This window comes from Zeugodacus cucurbitae, chromosome 4 (genome assembly GCF_028554725.1).
Source record: "Zeugodacus cucurbitae isolate PBARC_wt_2022May chromosome 4, idZeuCucr1.2, whole genome shotgun sequence".
Lineage (NCBI taxonomy): Eukaryota > Metazoa > Arthropoda > Insecta > Diptera > Tephritidae > Zeugodacus > Zeugodacus cucurbitae.
The window spans coordinates 33,778,048-33,792,300 of record NC_071669.1 but is presented as its reverse complement, the minus strand read 5'-3'; the positions used below and the strand labels follow the sequence as shown (position 1 = coordinate 33,792,300).

General features: G+C 37.9%; 1 protein-coding gene across 7 annotated transcripts in view; it reads right to left on the bottom strand.

The window, feature by feature from the left end:
* Positions 1-1,562: 1,562 nt before the first annotated feature.
* Positions 1,563-14,253, bottom strand: part of LOC105219489 (RINT1-like protein) — a 36,515-nt gene continuing 23,824 nt past the window's right edge. For 2 of the 7 annotated variants that reach the window (XM_029045094.2, XM_011195661.3), the window contains exons 10-14: positions 10,821-12,740; positions 10,510-10,757; positions 10,290-10,422; positions 6,028-10,232; positions 1,563-1,980 (exon numbers count right to left, since the gene is read on the bottom strand). In XM_029045094.2, the coding sequence (XP_028900927.1) occupies positions 12,554-12,740 (187 nt within the window). In that variant the 3' untranslated portion in view covers positions 1,563-1,980; positions 6,028-10,232; positions 10,290-10,422; positions 10,510-10,757; positions 10,821-12,553. The remainder of the gene's footprint in view (positions 1,981-6,027; positions 10,233-10,289; positions 10,423-10,509; positions 10,758-10,820; positions 12,741-14,253) is intronic. The other 5 variants (XM_054228459.1, XM_054228458.1, XM_054228460.1 and 2 more) reach the window with 5 other exon arrangements.

Below are 14,253 nucleotides of genomic sequence, written 5' to 3'. Positions count from 1 at the left end.
CCATTTTTGAACTTCTGAAACCAACCTAACTCCTTAAATCTGGGCAATAAAACATAATATGTATATGTATATATTTGGCGTAGTAGAAAAAAGTGAAAAAAAAAACTCTTTATATACGACTTTTTTGTACTATTGTTGTTTAATTCCGCCATCCGGACTTCTTTTTCAAGTTAATACATGTTTCACTTAGAATTAAGCACTAGCCTTGACTTCAGCTCTTTGTTTTGATTTTATTGTTTTGTGCTACCGTGTAATTTGTTAGTTTCTCTTTCGTTTTGCTCGCGTGTTTGGGGGTCGTGAGTGCGTCACTCAACATGAAATTAAAACCCAAAAATTCTAACTGTAAACGAATGGCGTAATCTTGTCTTCTATCATTCTTGGTAATTTTGGTATGTATAATTTTCAAATGACAGATTGTCAACGAAAACATTATGGTAACATTGGAATCGTAGCAAAATTGATTGATAATCCTATTCTCGTTGTCGTTCTTATCGTCCTTTCGTTCCGTTTACGCTGAAAGTCTACCCTGAGTTCGAGCACTTGATTGTCAAATAAAAGTCACACTTAATATATTCGCTACCGTTTCAGCTTCTTGATTAGGAATTGGGTATACTTCTGGTCATTTGCTGAAGTAATCCATAACTACCAAAACATATTTGTTTCCTAATTCACTGGTGGGAAACGGACCAGCTACATCCATGGCAATTCATTCAAATGGGGCACCCGAATTGTACTGCTTCATCTGGCCGTGACTCCTGGCTTTCGGCCCTTTTGCTTTAATGCACTCAGCACAATTAGCAATCCACTCCGTGACTGATTGCCGACAACCAACCCAATAAAATCTTTGCTTTAGTTTTTCAAAGGTTTTTGTAATCCCCTGTGCCCTCCACTTCATACATCCGCTTTATTTGACATAATCCTCCCCATTCGCTTCGGGCTGTGCTGACAAATTCTCGTCTTGCGTTTCCAGCTGTGTTGGCACCTGAGCTATATATGAGGTCACCTCCTTCGACGGACTTTCCTTCTGTTCTTTTAATTGTGAAGAATCTTGATCTGACATTGGCAATGACAGCTCTGTCATGAATTTTGACCAACGCGCGGCCTGCGCTTTAAACAATGATTGCTTCTGGGCTTTCAACTCCATTAATTCTAATTTCTGCGCTTGGAACTTGACGACATCTATGATAATGCAGACAAAAACATTTTTATGTCCGATGCCCCTGATGAACCTGGAGAACCTTCCTTTTCCTCTATTTTGGTTGTCGATTCCTCTAAAAATGACTTGAAAACAAATTCGTCCACGTTGATGTTTTCTTCATTCATTGCCTCTCGTAATCGGGCTTACAATTCGGCTTTCAACCCATTCGTTGCTAAGCCTCATTGTTCCAACTTCTTTTTGAGTTGTGGTATCTTTAAATCGTTGAAATTAACCATTATCTCCTATAGAATTTTATTTGTCAATCCCACTTCTGACACCAATTGTAACGGATTTCCAAAATAAATCGTTTTCGCTGAAATTCTACCTTGAGTTCGATCACTCGATTGTCAAATAAAAGTCACTGTTTAATGGTTATACACTTATCTTTATTTCTAATTTAACAAACTTAACACTTTATTAGTTGTTGTAAAAGTTTACAACTTCTTACTTCTAATTTCGTGCACTTTACTCGACAACTCTCTGATTAGAATTGTGTGTTGCTGCCAGTCCGGCAGCCCTTATATACCCGATTGTTAGCAAGTTATCGTCACTCGAACAGTCTGGCAACTACGAATATCGATGTCTGGATAAATCTGGCAAGTTATCGATTTCGTTGTTGATTCTAGTTTATTCTAGCATACATGTTCGTCACAATAGTATTAAATAGTTGAACACTTTTTTGAGTTGAGGACTTTTTTGGTTTCTTTAGGAGTTTTTGTAGGATCTGTTCTTTCATCAATTTCACTAGTACTAGAATCATCCAATTTCTGGGAAGATGGTTTCTGTAATATATCAAGTAAAATTTGAATTTTTACAACATAAATGTTGGTAACGCTACGTCAATATTAAAAGGAAATCAAGTCCTTTAAAGTCAGCGGTCAATTCCAAAAAATTCCAACCAGCCACGCTTGATACAAATAAGCCAGGAACTTTAAATGGCAACAGATTTGCCATACTAAGCAATGGATCGAACGACGATGCGAAGGGTACCACCACAGTCGTGAATGCCAAGCCGCCGCCAATATATTTGCGAGAGCGTAGCTCTAATGTACTTGTTGCGAAACTAAGTGAAATTGTGGGTACTAACAATTTTCATATAGTGCCTTTGAAAAAAGGCAATATAGATGAAACTAAAATACAGTCCTACACTGAGAAAAGTTTTATGGATATAGTGAAATTTTTGTCAAATAACAATAAAAACTATTATTCTTATCAACTGAAGAGCTCGAAAGGCCTAGTTGTTGTTGTAAAAGGCATAGAGTCTTCGGTAGAGTCTAATGATGTCAAAGAAGCCCTTGAAGAATGCGGCTTTGAAATTAAAAATGTAGTAAATATTTTCAATAGAAATAAGGTACCACAACCAATGTTTAAAGTCGAATTGCTGCCAAACTCTAACCCAATTAAAAGGAATGAAACCCATCCAATATACAACTTAAAATATTTGTTACATCGTAGAATTACCGTAGAAGAACCTCATAAAAGAAATGGTCCGGTACAATGCACCAACTGCCAAGAGTATGGGCATACCAAGTCCTATTGCACTCTACGCAGTGTTTGTGTGGTATGTGGTGATTTACACCCAACATCAAAATGTACTCTTAAAAAAGAGGATACAAATAAAAAATGCAGTAATTGTGGAGGAAATCACACTGCTAACTACAGGGGCTGCCCTGTATATAAAGACTTAAAATCAAAATTATCGCTGGGAATTCAAGCTCGTCGTAACCAAATGATGAATATCCCTCGTAACGAAAATATAGTAGTTACAGACCAGAGTTCGAAACCTGGTAATTCTAAGAATAGTCTTATCCAAGGAAGCTATGCAAATGTGCTAAAAGGCAGCGTTGTGCAAATGCAACAACCCCAAAATCCACCTAATGGAGGTATTGAAAATATGATCCTAAACCTTACTCAATGTATGACACAATTTATGTCTAGCATGCAAAACATGATCCAAGATTTAATCAAATCACAAAATCAAATGCTACAGACCTTATTATCTAAAAAATGAGTATACTAAATATTTGTTTATGGAATGCCAATGGTATAAACCAACACAAACTGGAGATAATACAATTTCTGACTGAAAAAAGCATAGATGTTATGCTGCTATCAGAAACTCATTTAACAAATAAGAACAATTTCTTTATACCGGGATATAGACTTCATGCTACAAATCATCCAGATGGAAAGGCGCACGGTGGAACAGCAGTATTGGTTAGAAATCGGTTAAGCCACCACGCTTTAGAACCGCATGCTACAGCCCAGTTACAAGCTACAACAATATCTTTGAAAAATCGGGGTGCTGACCTTAATCTAACTGCTATATATTGTCCACCTCGCTTTAAAATTACAGATTGCGAATTTAAAGACTTTTTTGGAACGCTAGGTCCAAGATTTCTAGCAGGTGGAGATTACAATGCAAAACACATGTACTGGGGCTCACGTCTTATTAATCCGAAAGGACGGCAGCTGTACTACACTATTATAAATAAGCACAATAACCTTGACATAATATCTCCTGGTAAGCCGACATACTGGCCCAGTGATAGAAACAAAATACCAGACTTAATAGATTTTGCTGTAGTCAAAAACATAGATAGATCGCTAATAACAGTAGATACATGTACTGACTTATCTTCTGATCATTCTCCTGTACTAATAAAGTTATGCGAACAGCCCATGATAGTTGAGCCGAAAGTTTCTCTAACAACTCATAAAACAAACTGGTTGAAATATAGAAAATATATCAGTAGCCACATTAACATAGATTTAAAAATAAATACAGGAAGAGATATTGATAACAGTATAGAAGAATTTAATGATGTAGTAACTAATGCAGCTGTCTTGGCAACACCAAAAAGAAAAATTAAGGTTTTTAGAAACATGACTAATAATGAAATAGAAAAGCTTGTGAACGAAAAAAGGCGAGCTAGACGCGAATGGCAGATACATCGCTCTCCTTCTACTCAGCTTCAACTGAAATCTGCTGTACGTAAGTTAAAAAAAGCGCTTAAACGCGAGGAAGAATACAGCACTGAAAATTATATAAAGAAACTGTGTCCAAATTCTACCAAGCAAAACTCTCTTTGGAAAGCCCAAAAGTCTTTTAAGCCACCAGTAGATTCCAACATGCCTATAAGACATTTGAATGGTAATTGGGCGCGTAGTAATGAGGAAAAGGCAAATTGCTTTGCAAATCACCTAGGAAAGGTATTTCAACCCAATGGTCCAAAATACAATTTTAAGTTACCAACTTTGCCCAATATCGCAAACGAGTCAAGCGTGTCTATTAGGACGTCTACTTATGAAATTACCAAGATCCTAAAAGAGCTAAATCCGAAAAAGTCTTCAGGATACGATAATATTACTCCAAAAATGTTAATTGAGTTGCCAAATATTGCTATAGCAGTGCTCTCCTTGCTCTTTAATGCAATTCTTGGCTTCGGGTACTATCCAATTTCGTGGAAAAAGTCGCAGATAATCATGATAGATAAACCGGGAAAAGACCTGACACAGCCGTCTTCATACAGACCAATCAGTCTTCTACCCTGTCTTTCTAAAATATTTGAAAAAGTGTTACTATCAAAGATGTCTCCTTTCCTTCATGAAAATAGGGTAATACCAACGCACCAATTCGGTTTTCGTGCACAACATGGCACTGTAGAGCAAGTAAATAGAATAACTAACGAAATTAGGAAGGCATTCGAACATAGAGAGTACTGTTCTGCTATATTTCTAGATGTGGCTCAGGCGTTTGATAAAGTTTGGCATGAAGGACTTTTGTATAAGATTAAAAAAATTTTACCTTTCCAATTGCATAAAACCTTGGAGTCCTATTTAAAAAAAAGAAAATTTGCTGTAAAAGTAGGTGATTTTATATCTAATGAACGTTCAATAAGGGCTGGAGTACCACAGGGCAGTGTTTTAGGCCCAACTCTATACATCATATATACAGCTGATCTTCCAACTGCTAATAATGTTTTGACATCAACTTTTGCGGATGACACAGCTTTAGTGAGTCGTAACAAATGCCCCATTATAGCATCAAGAATATTGGCGAACCACTTAAGTTCTGTCGAAGAATGGCTAGCAAACTGGCGTATAAATGTGAATGAACAAAAGTGCAAGCACGTTACATTTTCTCTAAGACCAAAAATGTGTCCGGCAGTAAAAATGAACAATATTTTGGTGCCCCAAGCGAATGAAGTTACCTATCTTGGTATTCACCTAGATAGAAGGCTTACGTGGAGAAAACATATATCTAGTAAAATAACGTGCATGAAGATAAGAGCTGCAAATTTAAATTGGCTTTTAAATAAAAACTCTAAACTTAGCTTAGACAACAAAGTGCTTTTATACAATGCGGTTATAAAGCCGATTTGGATGTATGGCATTCAACTGTGGGGTACGACCTGTGCAACTAATATTGATATAATACAAAGGTTCCAATCGAAAATGCTTAGATCAATCACGTGCTCACCATGGTACATGCGCAATGAAAATATCCATAAAGATCTTGGTATCCCTATGGTAAAGAAAGAAGTAGAGGACAGCAGATTGAAATATATATCTAAACTCCGAGATCACCCAAACCCATTGGCTAATGCTTTAGTACATTCCTGCGATCAAACACGCCTAAAAAGAAGGGATATGCCTGCGTACTAAAGAGCAACGTTTCACCAATACAGCTCAATCACTTGGTTGAGCTTGTCTAGCTTTTAAATAGATTTAAGATTTTATAACTTGTTGTTAGGCTTAAAAACAAGCAGATTCAATAAATAAGGAAATATTGAAAAAAAAAAAAAATAAATGTTGGTAATAATTACCTTATGCTTCAGAAATTCTAAATCTAGCATGGGCGACGTTCTAGTCTAACATCCATACTCTTGCTGTAGTAATTCCATTGAACTAATTTCGGTTAATCCATGTAAAGCAATGCTACAACGTTATGATCCCTCAATACAAGGTGAAAATGAATCAAAAAGGTCCTCCTAAATAAACATACAAGAAGTTTTTAAATTTTTATGATCACAAACATTCACTTAAATTTATCCTCTGATTTCTGTGTTTTAGCTGCTAGGGGTACGGCCAACTGAGGTGCCGGTAAGTCAAAAAATAAGGGGTTACAAAAGCACCTAAACAATATCGTTCCAATTATTCACGTGTATGTGTTGACATATTGGTTTAATTGCACGCAAAAATGTGACATTCAACCTAATATCTGGTGTGTAAATGATTTGTGTTCGATGTAGCAGGGTTTGCGTCCATAATTCTGGATTTGCTTGCAGCACATATTCCTATCCCTTCAAGAGTTCTACGCTGCTACCATAAGTGACACCAACTAGGTTGCGAAACTTTAACGCGCCGTATGAGGTTTGAAATATCTGTATGGAAAATTAATTAGAATTTAAGGCAAGATATTCTATTTAACAATTATTTACATATTCCCTGGTTTCATCCTTTTTGCGTACATCGCATTTACAGTCTTCAATTCCATCTTTTAGCTTTAGAAAACTCATATTTTTCGTTTTATTTATTTAAAAATGTGTGGTTCAATAATTGGGGAAACTTTAATACGGTATTCTCCGATTTCAGGGCTGAAATAGGGATGGTTGGATATAGGAGGATCTCCAGATTACGAATATAAACTTATAGTTTTCGAAATATTCGCATTTTAAGTTGAAAATTTTAGGTGGCGATTTTTCGATTATTAGTTAACTTTTAATTTATATAATGCTCTTATTATACACTAACACTTCATTACATTGTTTTTACAAATGTGCTTCGGTTGACATCAAGAGGCATCCTGTTGCTGACCGGCATACGGTGTTCTGTATCTTCCATTGCTGTGTGCTGCTGCATCCAAGCGACCATACCGGTGTTGCGTAATTTACGATCGGCCGGCCGATAGCCTTGTAAGTAACGTTTCTTTATCCTTTCCCCAAGTGCCACTGCCTAGCGACTTGAGAATTTTGTTGCGGCTCTGTACTTTAGTGATTATCACGGTCGTGTGTGGAGTGAAGGAGTGCAGATTGTCAAATGTGACACCCAAAATCTTGGGATTATTCACAGTCGGTATTGGTGCGCAATCGACGTGAATATTAAGATGTAGTCTGTATTCCTTCGTCAACATGGAGGAACAGCATGGCCTCAAGTGTTTTCACTACTGGGGAAAGGAAAGTTATCGGGCGATAAGACTCCCTTTGGTTGGCGGGTTTCCTAAGTCTCAGTAGTGGAACAACTCTTCCGATTTTCCACATATCGGGTATTTTAAGAGTGGTTACCGACAAATTGAGTACCTTGGTGAGATATTCTACTCCCGTTGAACCTAGGTTTTAACATCAGAGAATTGATTCCGTCTGGGCCGATGGCTTTGGAGGACTTACTCTTCCTGATGACATCCTGAATCTCCCCACTGGTGAAAACAAGTGGCGCGCAGTTGTTTCGCATTTTGCGCAGCCGTCTGGTGACACGTCTTTTAGCATTGTCAACCGGGGGGTGCAGTATAAATTTTCTGCTAAAATAGCTCGCGCACCACTCCGGGTCGGAGGAGGCATGGCTACCGAATTGAATTTCAACCCGGTCGTCACGTCTCCTCGGGTTTGACAAGGATTTGACGGTTGCCCAGACTCCAGTAGAAAGATTGCAGGACTTCAAGTGCAATACCCATTTCGTCCGCTTATAGTTGTTTACTAGTTGTCGAATCTCCAAATTGAGATCCCTTATGCGGGGATCACAGGGATCGACCTGGCGTAAGGAGTTACGCTCATTTGCTAAAACTGCCGCTTCAGCCGGGAAATTCGGGCGCATATTTGCAATTCTTCCGGCATCCGGGTATGAAACGAGCAGTAGCAGCGGTATTCACCTTTCGGAATTGACGTTCGCCAACGGTTATGTCTGTATGAATGGGCATTGTTTGAAGGTGTTATCGGTAAATTCTGTGAAGCCGACCCACATATCTTTTTTTGAAGTTACGGATACCACAGATATAAAGTCAAGAGGTTTTCCGATCCAGACAAAGATGGTCTGATGCGAGAGTTAGCATAGGTCGTCAGGTTAAGGTATTTATCAGACCCCCGCAAGCGATTGTAATATCAGTCGAGCTATTACAGGTGCCCATAATTCTGGTGGGGGCTTCGTCATTCATTGTGCAGAATGTCGAATCGTCTATCTGTTCTGCCAGCTCTATCTTTCTCCGATCACTTGACAGACAAGAATGCCAAAGATCGTGGTGCGTGTTAAAGTCGCCTAGCATCGATCGGTTTTCACCACGAAGTAGCGCACTAATATTCGGGTGATATCCTGTTGGGCAACTTGTAACTGGGGGATGCATGTATTAAATATTTCGACCTCGACATCGCCTGACTGGACAGCTATACCTTGGCATTCTAGGATAGTGTGCCTGCGGTCGATGTCTAGGGATGCAAACGATGTATCGATGTGTTTGAAACAACGATGTTTTCGTCAAAAAGCATCGATTTTAGCCATCGATGTCTCGAATCTACAAACGTCGATGCATCGATGTCACTTTCAACGATGTTTTATATAAAAATTTTACTTCACCCCTTCACACTTCTCACACCCTCTATTTGGATACGCTTTATTACATTGGAATTCGATTTTTGTAAAATACGTAGAATTCGTTAAGGGAATGTCCGCTTGGACAATACTGCGGTTACTTTTATGATTTATTTATGCAATTTAATTCTGGCGTAGGCTACTGCTTTAGATCAGAGATTCAAATTACTGCATTTTAAAGATGCTATGGCTAAAAGAAATGCTTTCTTTTCCGATGTTTTTGATTTCGATGGGTTTTGAAGAAACATCGAGCCATCGATGTTTCATTTCACGATGTTTGCATCCCTATCGATGTCACCTTCGATAAACCGATATTGCACGGTGTTGTGTAGTATGAATGCTAAGACTCCACCACTTTATCACTTCAGATCTTCATGTAAAACGTTGAAGCCTGCACAACTCAGAATATCTGAGTGGCTGTTTAGATTGGTTTCTTGGACCGCAGCTATTGATACGCCTTCCCGGCTCATAAAATCCACCATCTCCTCGATCTTGATCTGGAGTTCTTTGCAGTTGAATTGTAAGAGTCGGGTGTGTCGTGGTGTTGTTGCCGTGACCCTGGGAGTGAGGGAGTGGCGGACAGGTGGAGGTTGTTACAGCTGTGTTACCCGCAAAGGAAAATGTCGCACTTCGGTGTTGTTTGGCGACTCCGATGTTGTTTGTTGCGGGGGCAGACTCCTATTACAGCATGGGGCAACGTACGATACACTCCACTCACGTGAGGTGCGCAGGCCGGAGCACGTCGGAAAATTACACCAGCCAGTGCAGGAATTGCACTTGACTGTGGTCACGTTCCGACGTATTATGGGCTGATACACGGAACAGACTGTGCCAGGGACCAGAAGTTGCCTTGAGGTCCTCGCACGGGGATTGGAGCAGGATGAAGGTTGGGGGGATTGGACTGGGAGTCATACTGCCTAGTTAAGTTCCTGGTGGCCTTAAGTTGGCCACTCCCTGGGGGTGGCGTAGTGGCAACAGTCGCAGTATTGCGTTGACAGCATGGGGTAAGATAACGTGTGGTCCACTCCCTATGAGTCTTAAGGCCTAAACAGGTCTTAATATGGCTCCATCCTTTGCATGAGTTATACCTAACCGAGGTGGAATTTGGATGGAGCCTCTTAGCGCATACGAAGCAGAAAAATACCTCAGGTCCTGGGTTGGACTCGATGCCAGCCAGGAGTAAGATGATGAGGATCAACCGTGCTGCAAGGCGTTGCTTCAATGACGTACAACTAGATTTAGTACTTACCGATTCCTACACGGTTAGATCGTCGAAATGAAAGGACATATAAAATCCGGGTCAACTCCGGTAACATGGAACCGGCTGCAGTGGGAGTTGCAGAACCGTTAACAGTGGGAGTTGTGGAACCGTCTGCAGTGGGAGTTTTGTAGGATCTGTTCTTTCATCAATTTCACTAGTACTAGAATCATCCAATTTCTGGGAGGAGAGTTTCTATAAAATATAAAGTAAAATTTAAATTTTTACAACATAAATGTTGATAATAATTACCTTATGCTTCAGGAATCAAAATCTAGAACGGGCAATGTTCTAGTCTTAACATCATGCTCTTGCTGTAGTATTTCTATTGAACTAATTTCGGTGAATCCATATTCTTTTAAAGCGATACAACAACGTTACGATTCTTCAATACAAGGTGAAAATGTATCGAAAACGTCATAATTAAGAAATTTTTGAATTTTTATGATCACAAACATTCACTTAAATTTACCCTCTGATTTCTATGTTTTAGCTGCTAATGGTACGGCTAACTGAGGTGCCGGTAAGTCTAAAAATATTGCAACTGCTTTCCCCTTTAGCTCATTGGCAAAACCCAGTTGACACACGTCGCGATGATAAACGGTTACAAAATCACTTAAACCATGTCATTCCAATTCTTCACCTGCTTGTTGCACTCCCAAATGCATATTTCCATCCCTTCGAGAGTTCCTTTAACGCGCCGTATGAGGTTTGAAATATCTGTATGTAGAATTAATTAGAATTTAACGCAAGATAATATTATTATATTCAACAATTATTTACGTATTCAATGGTTTCGCGTTTGATGTTTACCATTGTTGGCGTAGGTTTTATTGCGTGCTTTCAATTGACAGTGAGATGAAGTATTACTGCTTCACCCTCTTTAATTCCATGGCAATGCTACGCAACTTATGTTTAATGTTTTACTTATTTAAAAATGCGTGGTTCAATTATTTAAACTTTATATATGCTGCAGAGCAGTGATTTAACTACGAGGGCTGCTATATATATTTCTGGCCTAGGCAACACTAAGTGTTGCCAGGTGCAATCTGACATTTCCATTGGAAAGTTGGACATTTTTTAGCATAACATCACTCAGAATGTTTTGTCATTTAATCGTGAATTGTTTTATTTACAGGGAATTCAAAAATTCATGTCGGCCAAAAAATGGAATTAACTCGTGAACAAGAGTGCATCGATGAACTTTGTATGGCTATGAAGCACCATTCTATAGCACTGTGAAAAAATGGTACAACGAATTCAATCGTGGCTGACGCTCGCTCAAAGACGAATTCCGTGAAGGTCGTCCAAAAACAGCCGTTGTGCCAGAAAACATCGATGCCGTACGTAAACTGATAATGCAAGACCGTCATGTAGCATACCTTCAGATAGAGGCATGCCTATGCATTTCTCCCAGCATACTTTCGATATTGCATGAGCATCTGGCCGTAAAAAGGATCCCGTAAAAAAAAGATATCTTAACGAAACTTGGAACACGCATTCCTTGGCACCCTGAAGAGGTTGCTTTCAAAAATGGGCCAAATCGGTCCATTGATATGCCCACAAAATGGCGAAAACCAAAATCTTATAAAGTGTCATAACTAAGCCATAAATAAAGTTATAAAGGTAAAATGTGGAATAAAGGATCGCACTAGGAAGGGGCATGTGTGGATGTAATTTCTTTGGAATCCGTTATTTGTATATATCTCGCAAACCTATGAAGCTATATAAATAAAACTTTCTGCAGTAGGTTCTCTTACGTACCCCACCACACACCATGAAAATAGTTGAAATCGGATAATAACCACGCCCACCTCCCATACAAAGGTTAGATTGAAAATTACTAAAAATGAGTTAACTCACTAACGAAAAACGTCAGAAACACTAAAATTTACAGAAGAAATAGCAGAAGGAAGCTTCCTCGCATTTTTTTACAAAATGAAAAATGGGCATGGCATCGCCCACTTATGGGTCAAAAACAATATCTCAGGAACTACTCGACAGATTTCAATGAAATTCGGTATATAATATTTTCTTGACACCCTGTTAACACGGATAAAAAATGGGCGAAATCGGTTCACAACCACTACAACTTTCCTTATAACTCCATTTTGAATTCCACCTAATTCCTTCACTTTATAATGTATACATAAGGAACCAATGAAGATAGCGGAATAAAACTTTACACAAATAGTGCATATCACTTGTGAAAAAAATTTCGAAAAAGGACTATAACTTTTCAAGGTCCCAGATATCGAACATATTGAACTCAGCGCCTAAGGGTAAATTTTAACCGAAAATATCGTTAAATCTCTCAGATACATTATTATTTCGTTTTAAAACGATAACGACAACGGGAATAGGGGCGAATGAGGCAAAAAAACTAAAAAGATAGTGTCAGAATTGAAGCAATGAGAAAAAGAGCTGAAATTCGCAGTACTTTCCCTTTCCATTTTATTACAATATCCCCCATCGTAGACAAGATTTTAATTTTGCACTGGATTTAAATTTTTTTATTATAAAACTTTTAAGTCGGTTCTGCGTTCTAGAATATTTATACATGTTTGATACTTGAAATTAACAATACCCAACTCTTTAAGAGCGTTCATCTTTTGCTCGATATTCTTTTCAGTTTTTAGCTCTTCGTGTAACAAAAGTGCAGTACCACGAGCGGCGTTCAGCAACTTGTTCGAATCGTGAATTCTATATAATATAAAAAAATAAAAATTACATCATAAGATCAATAATTACGTTTAAATTCATTATAAATAAATTAATTATTATTATAAATAAATACATAAATAAAATTTAGTATATAATACATATCAAAAACCGTTTCACCGGAATAACGTTTTTCAGTTGTTTCATTATGTACAAGAAAGTATATTTTCTTAACTTTCAAAAATGTATGCTTCTGATATTTTATTCTGAACTCAAAAGATAAAAAATGTACATGATTTTAATTTCCATGCAGACTGAGTCCTGGGATAACTTTCTGACTGTCATTAGGGGCCATCCATAAATTACGTCACACCTTGAAGGGGGGAGGGTATCATTCAGAAGTGACATTGTGTGACAAGGGGCAGGGGGTTGTCAAAAGCTTTGTGACATCACATTTCAAGATTTTGGGCAATATCGTTTCCCGCTCTGCTGCGCTCCTGGCTGCTCTGTACCACGCTGATCACGCAGCAGCATAATTAAGTATCTATTATTTCTTGACTAGTCATTCGTTGTCTCTGTACTTTAATATTTAACTAAATGTTGATTTTATTAAAGATTATTCAATAAATATAAGAATAAATGGAATAACCTGTTTTTTTTTTTTATTTTATGATAAATCCATAAATTTGGAAAATGGGTGACGTCACGTCAGGAGGGTGGTGAGTTCAACATGTGACAACTTGTGACAAGGAGGGGGGGAGGGGTTAAAAAGTCCATAAATTCGTGTGATGTAATTTATGGATGGCCCCTTAGCAGAGATGAGCACCAACACAATCTAAGGAGCATCACACAATGAGATTGCATTACTGGGTTTCTTGTGCAAGAATGAGAGAAAAATAGATAACGATAGAGATTTACAATTCAATTTTTTTGTTTTATTTTTTTTTTTTGAATGAGGAGTAGTGCCGGGATGTAAAATCGATAATGCAAAAAAAAATCGTCTAAAAATAGATTTTTTACTTTTATATCATGTTCCTACAGAAAATTTTAAAAGATTACATTAAATTTAAACGCTTCACAAAACTATCCTGTTCTCACTACCGTTGGAGATTTACAAGTCAGCTGTTTTTGTCTCATATACGTAAGAGTTTTTCTGTACTGTTAATATGCAAAGTTTCTGCTGTGAAACTATGAAAAGACAAATTTTTAGTTATTATACACAAAAATTAATTAAGTTTTTCTTGTCATTCGTTAGCTTTAGTTTGTAATATCTTCCGAAGTAATTCATTCCATATTGTTCAGCTTCAAATCTCTTCGGTGAAGATATTATAAAGTATCATTTCTGTATGGCGAAAACTTGTTAAATCCAGCGGCCTAAATTAACAGCCTAAATCTCGCTAATTGGTGTCTGTGGGAACATAATATAACATTTTTAATTCTCATTCTGAATTGTGTGACGTCATTTTGTCGTAATCTTGTTTCTATCATTATTGTTACTGTGGGAGCAAAACAGCGATCAAAAATTAGTAGTCTGCTGCAGAGGTCGATAAAGCAG